The following is a 12,035-nucleotide window of genomic DNA, read 5'->3' as shown; positions in this document are numbered from 1 at the left end:
CGCTGGGGCCCACGCTGACTGTACTTTTCTTCTCTGCAGATTTTCCGCCGGGCCGACAAAAACGGTGAGTTTCCCTCCCAGGCTGTCCCCTGAATGAGGCCCCGGCTCCTTCTGTTCTGATGCTTCAGGGGCAGGGGCCCAGGGTAGGGGCGTGGACAGCCTTGCACCTAAAGGTTAAAAGGACAGGATGCCCTGAAGTCAGAAGGCCGAATCCTGGCTCTGCCCCGTGCCTCAGTTCCTGTCTATACCGTGGAATTCCCATAGTTCCTACTTAGTAGGGATGCCACAGGGATTCAGTGAGCTGGTGTCCGTGGTGCCCAGATGTCTTGCATATAGTAGGTGCTCGGTGAACGTTAGCCCTCATGCAGCTGGGCTGGCCCAGAGCAGCCCAGGTAGGGGGCGCCCAGCGACCACCCTTTAAGGAAGCCCCCAGCCTCACTCTAGGCCCTTCCCAGGCCCTGGCGCGAGTCTTCCTCGCCGCGAACTCATGCACTCCGTGCTGTTTGCTCCTGTTCTGACAATTCCCTGGTGGCCCAGAGAGGTTAAGTGACTTGCTCAGGGTCGCCCAGCTGCAGGAAGATAGTCGAGCTTGTGCTGCAGATGCCCGGACTTTTCCCCACGTCAGGGGTCCTCCCCAACGATGTGAGCCGCACGTTGTCGGGGCCAGTGGGTTCCTGGCACTGCACTGCTCCTGGCTTCTTGGAAAGGCTTTCCGCTGTACAAGGGAGGTGGGGGCCTGAGAAGGGCCAGGTTTCCCAAGGGCCCCCCTGAGCCTCACTTCCAGCAAAGAGTAGCACAACTTCATATGAACATCGCTGTCCTTATACCCGGGACCAGAGCAACGCTCCGTGGCCTTTAGCCAAGACAGTCTCTCTGCAGGCCTCAGTTTCCCCATCTCTAAAGTGGGCTGATCACACTTAACGTGCCTGTGTCCTCGGCTGTTGGGAAAATGCAGGGAGGGGATGTGGGAAGGGTGGGCAACAGGAGGCCCTCACGCCCCAGCACCTGTCCTGCGTGGGCTGGAGTTACAGGTGGCAGCTCTAACCTGGGTCCCCGCACCCCCTCCGTGACCATGGGGGTTACTGCTGACCCATCCCCCCCATGGTGTTGGGGGATGGAGTGTGAGGCCTTGGGGGATGGGGGTGCACAGGCCTGGACTGGAAGTCAGGGCCCAGGGGTCTCCGTGCCCTGCCCCCTTCCTTGGGCTTGACGGTGGCCCCTCCCAGGCCTCTTGGGACACAGGACTCTCAGCAGCAGCTCCACTTGGAGCAGGGAGGAGGGCGAGGGATGTGGGGGAACTTCAATGACCTCGAGAAGTGCTTGTGGCATCTGGGCCCAAACAGCCTCCGAGGTTGGAGCAGGGGGTTGAGGGGCTCGATCCCTGATGCAGGCGTCTTCAGGGTGCCGTGGCCTGGGGCCGCGTGGTCATCTGTGCACATCCTGAGCTCCCGGCCAGTAGGAGTGCAGGCTTGTCCGCGTCATGGGCCCGAATGCCCGGCACACAGTAGGGTCCTCGCAGGTGTCTGTGGGGTCTGTTCCTTGCTGAGTGCGGCTGTGCACGGCCGTGGGGCGCAGCGGGAGTCTGGCTGCGGGTCTCCCCGCGGCGGCTGCGGGTCTGCGTGGCTGTGCTCTGCCTCGCTGGACACACCGAGTGTGCGTGGACCCGCCTGGTGTGGGGGGGCGGTGCGCTGGCCTCCCTTCGGGGACGGATGGGGTCTCCTCCTAGTCACTTCTTGCCCTGTCAGAGACCGTGTTTCTGCCCCCTGAGCACAGCTGTGGGGTCCCTCGACTTTGCTCTGCGGCCCCCACAGAGGCCGAGCCCATCCTCCTTCTGGGGCCTCAGGTCTTCCCGGCCACCGCCGCTGAGTGGCCCTGGGGGGTGTCACCAGGCTAAGGTGTGTGTGATGTCGGTTCCTGTGAGGAGGTGGAGTCTCTTCTCCGTCACAGTCCTGGCTCTGCCACTTGCCAGCCCTGTGACCTCAGGCCAGTCAGCAAATGCTCGGGGCCTCTGTTTCCCCATCGGCAAGTGGGCATGATGGCACCAGGACCCCCTCAGGCCCTGGTGGGGCTGTTGCAGAGTCCAGGTGCCCAGGCCATGGGGAACCGTGAGCCCGACGCCTCCTGTGGGCGTGGACGCCGTGGTTGCCAACAGGTGTTTGGGTCCCGCCTGCGCTCCCCGGGGAGTTTCCCGTCCGGGGTCTGCCGGCGGCCACCGAGCACCCATTCATCGACCTCCCCGGGGCCTCACTGCTCCTGCTGGGATAAGAAGCATCACCCCCTTTTTAGCGATGACCGAAGCACGGCCCAGAGCACGAGGGCGCGGGGCTGCAGGTCCTCGACTGGGGAGCAGTGTAGACAGCTCTGATGGAGAACACGCCTGGGGGAGGGGCTGGGAGCGAGTATGCTCGCAGGTGCAGCTGGAGCTGCCGACGGCGCACACGGAGGTCGCCCACAGGTGGGTGCTGGTCCTGTCCCCGGCACCCGCAGGAGCGATGCCCGGGGCTGCAAGATGGGGCACGGTCTCCTGGCGTAAGCCTCCGGGATCCCAGGACCAGGCGCTCGGGCTGGCCTGTGCTGGCGACTCCCGGGGCAGAGGCGTCTTCATTGACCCGTCGTGGCTCCTGAGGGGAGGCCGAGGGGCAGGGGTCTGCCCGCAGCCGGGGCACGAAGCCTGGAAGGGTGGGCAGGTGGCGTCCAGCGGAGGGGTGAGTGCCAGAGTGCATTTCTCTCCAGGGACATGGACTCAGGCAGAGTCCTGGCATTTGAAAGGTCACTGTGACAGGGGCTGAGCTCATGCTCATTAGCAAAGACACCTGCAAACGGCCCGCTCGGTGTCCTTGCTGGGAGTGGGGGTGCCAGGCCCGCTCCTCGGATGGTACAGAGGCCTGGGTAGGAGCTGTTACCTCCCTCATTAGCTGATCGGGGTTCATTAGGGCCGTGGTAGGACATTTAAGGTAAATGTCAGCCCAGCAGACTGTGCTCGGGAGGCCTGGCGGGCGGCTCTGTGCCTGCTCTCCTGCGTGCAGACTGGGTGGAGGGACCTGGACGGGCAGGAGGAGATGGAGGCTGAGAGATGCCCCCATCACCCCCACCGCTGTGCCCGTGGCAGCCATGACTAATCAATCACTGCACACTTTCCCTGAGCGCAGACCTCAGCCCTTCCACACAGCCCCGTGGCCAGGGTCGGGGGTCTCACCAGAAGACTGTGCCCTGGGGTTGGGGTGAGAACATGGACTTGGGAGCCAGTTGGCCGAGGTTCTAGCCCCAGCTGTGGATCCCTTAGTGGCTCTGTGTCTCGGTTTACCGCTCTATAAAATGGGAGTCTTGTGAAGACCGAACGCATGGAATGAGGCCCGTGTGCCGGCCGCGGTTCTTCTGCACGGTGCCTCCTTGTTTTTATCAGCAGTCTTGCCAGGGGAAACTTGGAAAGTCTCCTCTCTTTCAAAGACAGAAAGAGGCACCGTAGAGCTTGCGTAGCTCACAGCTGGTAGCATGAAGTCCTCTTCACGGTTGTTTTTTTCTGTGAGTGTGTGTAGGGGCGGGGCGGGGCTTGTCTGCTTTGTTGGGGGGTGCGGGGAACTCTTGTTTTTGAAAGTTACAAATTCATTTCCCTCTGTGACATTGAACCTTGAGCCCGGATGTCAGAGGCGCGAGGGGAGGTTGCCCTTAGCACCCCCCCCGCCCCGCACATTCATTTTCTCCCTCTCTCCCAGCCCCTGACACTGTAGGCCTGATGGGCCAGAGGGAAGACAGGTGGAGGGAAGCCATGCAAGGTTCGAGGATCTCCCTCTGCTGAGCTGGTACCTGTGTCCTGCTTGGAGCCCTTGCAGAGTTTGCGGGTGCAGAGAAAGATCATCCCGAGCCTTTAAAATACAAGAATGGGGGCGCCTGGGTGGCTCCGTCGGTTAAGCGTCCGACTCTGGGTTTCAGCTCAGGTCTTGATCTCAGGGTCCTGGGATGGAGCCCCGCTCAATGGGGGGTCTGCTGGAGATTCTCTCCCTCTGCTCAAACCCTGTGTCCCGGTCCCCCTTCTCCGTCCCGGACCAGGAAGGGGCCCCTCTAATCCAGACAGAGGTACCACATGGGCTTGTAGGGACTTTGGTTACAGATTGGCTGGAAGTAACGGCAGGGGGTCTGTGCCGAGGGGCTGGGGGCTTCCCTCTCCCTGACTTCCACGGCCTCCCACAGACGTGGCTCCTTTAAGGAGCAGCAGGAACTGGTCTGAGATCATTGAGGAAGGGGCGGAGATCAGCAGGTGCGCCCAGGTAGAAGGAAGTTGCAGAGGGGGAAGCTTGGGGACTGCGTCTCCCAGAGTCACTGGTTCTGCCCCGAGCCCTTCCGTCTGTGACCACCTGCCCCCAGCCCATGAGACGTCTCCCCGCAGATGCTGGTGCCCAGGGGGGCTGCAGGCGGAGGGAGAAGAGGTGAGACGGAGGGTGGAACCGGTGGGACACAGGGGCTGTGGGGCCCCTCCCATCCCAGGCCCACAGAGGCTGGGCAGTGCCGGGGGGCCCCAGGCACTGGCGCCCATGGCGCCTCCTTCCCGTGCGGTTTGGCGTCTTCACGGTTGGGTCTCTGGCAGGGTGAGAACCAGACGGCTGCCCATCAGACGGTATGAAAGTTTGGGTCCAAAGTTTGCTGCGTGGATGGGGCAGAGTGGTGAGGAGGTGTTCCCTCCCCCAAGTCAGGACCTGGGTGCTGGGGTTGGAGATGATGCCGGTATTGGGGGGGCGGATTATGTGGGCATTTGGAAGCAAGAGAGAATGGTCGTCGGCGCAGTGCTCCCGTAAGCCGTACCCACCCCCAGGTGGCTAGGCGAATCGGGAGAGAAGAGCACCTGGCCGGGAGCAGGTGCTGTTCGTTGAACCTGTCAGTAAATGAGCCCGAGCAAATTAGCTACTTCTTGTGTTTGTTGGCTTGGGGATTATCTGTAAATGGGAGCTGGTGTGTTGGTTTGGGAACCAGCTGGATGAGTCGGTGATTTTCTGTGGCCTGGAGTTTACTGGTTAATTTGGGCATTCACTGGGCGGGCGGAGATTATCTGGCTAGAGTTTATCTGTTGATTTGGGAACCGTCTGGATCTGGGGATGTCTTATCTCTTAGACACCAGCTGCTCAACCTCCTTCCTCCCTTGCTTGCAGACGATGGGAAGTTGTCCTTGGAGGAGTTCCAGCTCTTCTTCGCAGATGGTGTCCTCAACGAGAAAGAACTAGAGGATCTCTTCCACACGATCGACTCCGACAACACCAAGTGAGCCAGGCCCCCGCTGCTGGGGCTGGGGGGCGCAGTGGCTCTGGGGAGGACCATCTTCCCCTCAGCGAGGTGATCCGTCTCTGTCTCCCATTCCCCCGGAGGGGTAGGAGACCCGAAACTTCCCCACACTCGCTGACCCAAAAGTCCGATCTGTTTGGCCCCCACCGGCCGGGGTGAACCGGGGAGTGGGCACGTTGACATCACATTGGCACGTTGGTCTTTCCTGAGCACACGTGCCTAAGGAGGGATAGACCCTCGATTCTGCGTTGTGTCCACAGGGTAACGAAAAGGGAAAGTTGGTAGTGACCTCTGCCTCCTGCCCACTCAACCCAGTTCTGACCCTGGCACCTCATGCTCATCCCCAGTCCCGATGTGAACTCCGTGACCTTGATCCTCACTGGTCCTGTCTTAAACCAAACGGACCAGATACTAATCGTAACTCTGAGTTTAACCCCGCTTCTCTTTATCTAGCTAACCCCCTTCGTAACTCCCCGAACTTGCATCTCAGAACTAACCAAAAACACTGGCCTGACCCGTCCCTGAGCCAAGTGCATACTTACCGACCCCGCCACCTCGTCTTTCCCTGGGATTCCCCAGGCAGGATGAGGCCCAGCCCCCTTCTCCACCCCGCAGCCCATCCCTTTCCTCGGGACCACGCAGGCATGGGGACCAGAGTTCCGGGGATGCTGCTTGGAGCAGATTTGATGAGCTGGGGTCCCCTGAGACAGGCAGGAGGTGGTCTGGACAAGAAGCTGCCACCAGGCCTGCCCGCAAGGGACCCAGCCCAGTGGTGGCCTGGACCAGAGGTTGGGGCTGAGAGTGTCCTGGGAGGCACAGGCTGGGGGCCAGGGTGGGCAGGTGTCCCTGTCTGGGGAAGGCCCCTGGAAACAGCTTCCTGCTGCAGACCCCGTGAAGGGCTCGGTTTCTGCCAACAGATGGAGGTTTCTGAGCGCTTCCTGCCGTCCCCCAGGGAGTTTTCAAAGGGCCAGGGCAGGTGCCTCTTGGTTTATTCATTGTCCTGGTGCGTTTTGTGTTGGGCCAGCTGGGTCGGGATGGGGGAGGAGGAGGCTTTGGTTGAAATCCTCACTTAAGCACAATTAAACAGGTTTCCTTTCTGCAGGACTTGTCAGAACATTTAATATGGGATGTGACTTGGAGGAAGCTCCAAGACAGGGCTTCCAAAGCCTCTGAACCCAGGTTTATTTGGCCATAGGAGCCTTCTCCCAGACACAGCTTACTGACCTGGGGTTCCAGGAGCTCTCCAGCCCAGGGCAGCCCCTCCTCTCAGTGAAGGAACTGGGGCCCAGAAGGGGCCAGCTCATCAGAACCTGCACAGACACTCGGGTCCCTTGGCATCTGCCCCTAGCACGCCCCACCACCGCGTCTCTGCTCTGAGGCTGCTGCGTGCGCCTTCCCCAGCGTGGGTGGCATTCTGGGGCTTAGTCTCCTCTGAGGAAGCGCAGAATCCTCTCCACGGTGTAGGAATGGGGACGCGGGACCCCAGGGCGAGGGTAGGGACAAGGAGGGCTGTCCCAGGACCCCCGAGAGCCCCAGGACCCAACAGACGGGGATGCCCCGGGGGAAGCCTGTACTAGCTATGGGCCCCCCACCTTCTGTCCATTCCCTCCCTTCTCCCAGCCCCTCGCTTAGCCCCATTCCGGGTCCCATGTGCTCACGACATGGGTAGCGGAGTGGGGGAGAGGAAGTGAGTGGTGGTGGGGTCAGAGGACATGCAGATGTGGACCCTGCTCCGTCCTTGGGAGGGCTGGCATCCTTGACCTCATCTATGAAGCAGGGCTCATGGGGCCAGCATGGAGGATGACGACAGACAGGGTGTGGCGGCAGCCTGGGCTGCGGAGGGGGAGAGCGGATGGGATGGGACGGGCCTCACCTGAGTCTCCCTCCTTCTCTCTGCAGCCACGTGGACACGAAGGAGCTGTGCGGTAGGTGCCCAGCTCTGCAGGGACCGGGCCTGGGGTGGCGGGATGGGACTCGGGGGAGCGATGGGGGCACAGGTGGGATTCCTGGGAGGGCCCGAGGGGTGGCGTGGGGTCCTCCTCCTCTCACCCTGACCTTTGCTTTCGCTTCCCTCAGATTACTTTGTGGACCACATGGGGGATTATGAGGACGTCTTGGCCTCCCTGGAGACCTTGAATCACTCTGTCCTGAAGGCCATGGGCTACACCAAGAAGGTCAGGGGGCGTGGGTGGCCCCTGAGGCTCTGGGGCCTGAGATTTTTCCCCGGGCATCCTCACCCAAGGGGGCCTGGATTGGGGATGCCAAGTGCTGGGTGGGTCGGGCTCTGGGGTGGGCTTTACTTGGGACTCCCAGAGGGAGCTGATGGAAGCTGGCAGGGGGATGGAGGGGCTCGGCGAATGGCCTGGTCCTGCGGTATCTGGTTTGGAGCGCGAGGCCGTTTCCTGGAGTTGGGGGTGGTCCGGCCTCGCGGTCCTAGAAAGCGAGCAGGGGCCTCCCGGAGCCCTCCGGCGCCCTCGGACAGGTGAGGTCCCCAACAGTCTCGGGCCCTCCTGGAGCAGGGTTGCGGGACCCCAGGGGCCGGAGAGACGCGGGGTCCTTCGGCTGCCCTTGGCCGAGGGCTTGCCCAGTGTCCGGCGTGAGAACCCTACCCGGGTGGCAGGACGGTTGGGAGTGTTGGGAGCAGGCCCACTGCTGGGGTCCCTGCGTGTCCCGGAGAGAGGTCTGGGGGCGGCTCCAGCGGCCCTGCCCCCAGCCCTGTCCCTGCCTCGGGTGCCCTGGAGGAGGACGAAGGCAGGGAGCCAGGGCCAGGTTGGGGGCTGGGCGTCGCCTTCTCCGCTGCCACTCAGGGGCAGAAGCAGCCCATGCCCCAGCCTCGGGGCCTGCACCCCGCTGGGCAGGCACCCCGAGAAGAGGCACACTGGCCAGCCCCGTAGTATACCCACCGTCACTCTCACCGCCCCGTTTCGTGGCCATGCACACAGGCTCGGAGGAGGGAGCCTGCAGAGTCGTAGCCTGATGGCCGTAGCTGCAGGCGGCCAAGTGAGAGAAGCTGGGGCCGCCCGGTGGGAGGCGTGGAGCTCGCCGGAGGGGGGGCGGTGGGGGTAACCAGAGGGCCAGTGAGCAGCGGGGGGGGGGGGGGGGGCGGGCCCGGAGCGGGGGGGCAGGGAGGGAGCGGGGAGCGGGTTGCGCTGAGGGACACGTCAACCTGGTGGAAGGACCCCGAGCCAGTCCCTTCCCCCCCACGAGCCTCAGTTTCTCCGTCTGTGGAATACAGTGTTCACCTTCGAGTCCTCAGGGGGATTGAAGGAAGTAAGGTCTCCCGGCTGCTTAGCATGGGGCCCGGCATAGAGCAGAGGTGGCTTTTTACCATTAGGCTCCTGCCGTCTGTCCGGACAGAAGTAAGATGAATTCTGTACGCTTTTTCAAATGGTACTCGGTTACTGCCCCGCATCTATCAGGGAATCGCTCTCTTCCTCCGGGTCTCAGAAAAGCTGGGCCTGATCCTGAGCCTCCACGCGCCCACATTTCCATTCCTCTCCTCCTGCCCTGCTATCACGGGTCTTGGTGTCTTAGAGCTTATTTATTTATTTATAAAGATTTTATTCATTTATTTGACAGAGAGAGACACAGCGAGAGAGGGAACACAAGCAGGGGGAGTGGGAGAGGGAGAAGCAGGCTTCCCGCCGAGCAGGGAGCCCGATGCGGGGCTCGATCCCAGGACCCTGGGATCATGACCTGAGCCGAAGGCAGACGCTCAACGACTGAGCCACCCAGGTGCCCCTAGAGCCTATTTTAAATATTGTGTAAGACCGTTTGCCTGTCATTGTTCATCTGTCCGGACTTCGGACGTTCTGAATGTAGCAGGCGGGCAGTGGGTTTGCAGGGGAGCATGGAAAGAGCCCAGACTCTGGAGTCCCTGCCCAGACCAGGGTAGCAGCCCAGCTCCGCGCCTGAAGGCCCCAGGGGGGACGTGCCCCACGTGCCCCCATGGGACCCCTCGAGGTGGAGCCACCTCCCAGCTGTGCCCTCTCGAGGTGTCACCCACATGCACGGTTACTTCTTGGTCTTTGGTCATAACTCTTCGTCGGGGAGACCTCGTTCTCCACCAAGGAGCGGATTCTAACGTCTCCCAGTAGAACTCGGGCCGGGTTGGAGATGCTACTCTGGGAAGGCGTGCGCTGTGACGCTCGGTGCGGCCTTCGGGGCATTTCTAGTGGCGACTGTAACTGTGTTTGCGGTGGCGGTGGACATTCCTTTTTCTGGCTTGTTTTCTAACCGAGTTGTGTTGGTAGAAATGCAGCTCGTTGGTTAATCCAGATGCTTCACTCGCACCGTCCGTCCGTGTTGAGTCGTGAGCTAGTGCGCTTCGCTTCCTCGTGTGTCCCGCGCGGTCCTCTTAGTTCTGGGCCGCGTCCTGCCGCCCCCCCCCCCCCCAATTCTGCAGCCCCCCCTCTGCTGCGTCAGCCGTCCTTGTTTGGCTCGGGATTCTCAAGTGCGTCCCTCCGGTACTTCTCCGCTAATGACAATATTAATACCAGCTCTTATTTTAGAATTCTCTTCAGCCTGTAAAAAAAATATGTATGTGTATTTTTTGCCTTCCCTTCGTTAAATTCCGTCTTAGGAGGTGGTAGTGGGTTTTTTAAATTGCCTTTCTGATGACATGATTCTTCTTCAGCGATTGGTGGGGTGGATTCTATTCTTAGAGTCTCTTCTATTGAACAGTCCTTCACTTCCTGACGGGCGCCCTATCCCTCCGTCACAGGGCTGCGCTCCCTGGGTCTGTCTCGGACTTGATCGGGCATGAATTTAGGTGGGCTTGAAGATTCTGCTGTGTGTGAATCAGCTTCTCCGCCACAGAATCCTTTTTCTATTCAAAAATAGAAAGAATTTATCCAGGAGGCTGGGGTCAAGGTCCTCTGCAGGGGAGGGGCTGTCTTTTCATAGGTTTTTGAGGTCAGTCCTGGGTTCAGTTAAGTGCTGGACTTTTTATGTCCATTTTAGTGCAGTTTTAAACAAAACGGTCACAGACACGTTCAGCTTCGCGATCTGTCATGCAGAGTATGTTGTTGATTATTTTTTTTTTAAATCTAAAAGCTTCTTTGACCCAAAACAGGCACTTCATGCAGATTAAATTGAACAAAAACATCTGCTTCTATAGCTCTAGTCTTGTTTTAATTTTTGTCCTGTTGTGCTACATTTTAGAAAATTTCTGTGTGACACTTTTGCCTGTTTTGTTTTTTTTTTAAAGATTTTATTTATTTTAGAGAGCATGCAAGCAAGCGGGGGGGGGGGGCAGAGGGAGAAGGAGAGAGAAGCCCAGCGGACACCCCACTGAGCGCGGAGCCTGACTTGGGGCTCCATCCCCGATCCCACGACCCCGAGATCCCAACCTGAGCCCAAATCAAGAATCAGGTGCTTAACCAACAGAGCCAGCCAGGCGCCCCAGTTTACCTGTTTTAGTTTCTCATAACCAGCCCCTCGACAAGTGTCTTTACATTTCCTGATATGTTTCCTACTGTAGCTACAGTTTCGGGCCTTCTCTCCTTCCTACCTGCCCAGGCTGGTGGTTGCTGCTCTTTTCCACATGTGAAGTGCATTGCTTACATTCTTTTGATAATCAGGCTTGACCTTGGATGTTTTCACTGCACCTGTGATTCTCGGAGGGCGGCACCTCCTCCCTCAATCTCCCTGACCTCTGCTGCATCCCTGCTCATCCCAGGCTTCACTGTGCGGGGGATGGAAGCGAGCAGCCCCCCGGGTTTCCCCGCTTCTCTCACACGGTGTGATTTCCTCATGATACAGTGCTTGAGTTGTTTTGATAATGACCTCGTGGATGCTCGAGAGGCAGATGTGGGTCATACTTTCCAGAATAGGAAATTTGATAATGGCTGTCCCTTCTGTGTTAGGACGTGTGTATTACTAAAGAGGGGAAACCATGTGTCTCGTACAGATGTAAAAATGCATGCGTTCTCTCATTTTTGTCAACCCCAACATTGTTATTTTTCTTACAGGTATTTAAAAAGATTTTATTTATTTATTTGACAGAGAGAGAGCGAGAGCAGGAACACAAGCAGGGGGAGTGGGAGAGGGAGAAGCAGACTCTCCTGCTGAGCAGGGAGCCTGATGCGGGGCTCGATCCCAGGACCCTGGGCACATGACCTGAGCTGAAGGCAGATGCTTAACCGACTGAGCCACCCAGGCATCCCCCTCACCAGTCACTCCTTCTTAAGTTTTGGTTTCAAAATTGAGAAAATCACTTAAGGCCTTAAGGCTTTTTTTTTTTTTTTTGTCTCCATAGATAGGAATTTTCTTCAGTAATTTTAATCCCAGAAATACAGAGGTCACATCACTCATTTATAAATACTTGGCTTGTGTATACAGTTTTTCATGCAAAATCTTTATATCATTTACCATGTTGTCTCTATTTAAAAAGGTTTTCATGATTTAATTTTGACCTTACTTCCATGACTCAATAATCAAAGTTAATTACTTTTGTTATTCGTTTTTGCTTTCTACTTCCTGTGTAAGGAATGTGAATATTTAAAGGACTCATGAATTAATGTGAGGACGGGTAAGATGCCAGAGCTAACTCAGAGGAAAATTCAAAGAATCCACACCATGTACAGAAGCAACCAGGAATTCTGGGGTGACTTTGTGAATAAATGCAGAACTGACCCGTCCCCAGTGACAACCCTTGTCCAGACAAAATTCATGTGTGCTTTTTTTTTTTTTTTTAAAGATTTTATTTATTTATTTGAGAGAGAGAATGAGAGACAGAGAGCATGAGAGGGAGGAGGGTCAGA

General features: G+C 58.4%; 1 protein-coding gene across 1 annotated transcript in view; it reads left to right on the top strand.

The window, feature by feature from the left end:
* Positions 1–12,035, top strand: part of NECAB2 (N-terminal EF-hand calcium binding protein 2) — a 26,254-nt gene continuing 14,219 nt past the window's right edge. Inside the window, exons 1-4 of the mRNA XM_035024699.1 lie at positions 1–64; positions 5,142–5,250; positions 7,171–7,196; positions 7,348–7,445. Coding sequence (XP_034880590.1) covers positions 7,365–7,445 — 81 coding nt within the window. The 5' untranslated portion in view covers positions 1–64; positions 5,142–5,250; positions 7,171–7,196; positions 7,348–7,364. The remainder of the gene's footprint in view (positions 65–5,141; positions 5,251–7,170; positions 7,197–7,347; positions 7,446–12,035) is intronic.

Source organism: Mirounga leonina, unplaced genomic scaffold, assembly GCF_011800145.1.
Source record: "Mirounga leonina isolate KUSES-001 unplaced genomic scaffold, KU_Mleo_1.0 Mir_180, whole genome shotgun sequence".
NCBI lineage: Eukaryota > Metazoa > Chordata > Mammalia > Carnivora > Phocidae > Mirounga > Mirounga leonina.
Note: the sequence above shows the minus strand (reverse complement) of the source record. Positions and strands in the feature narration are given on the sequence as shown.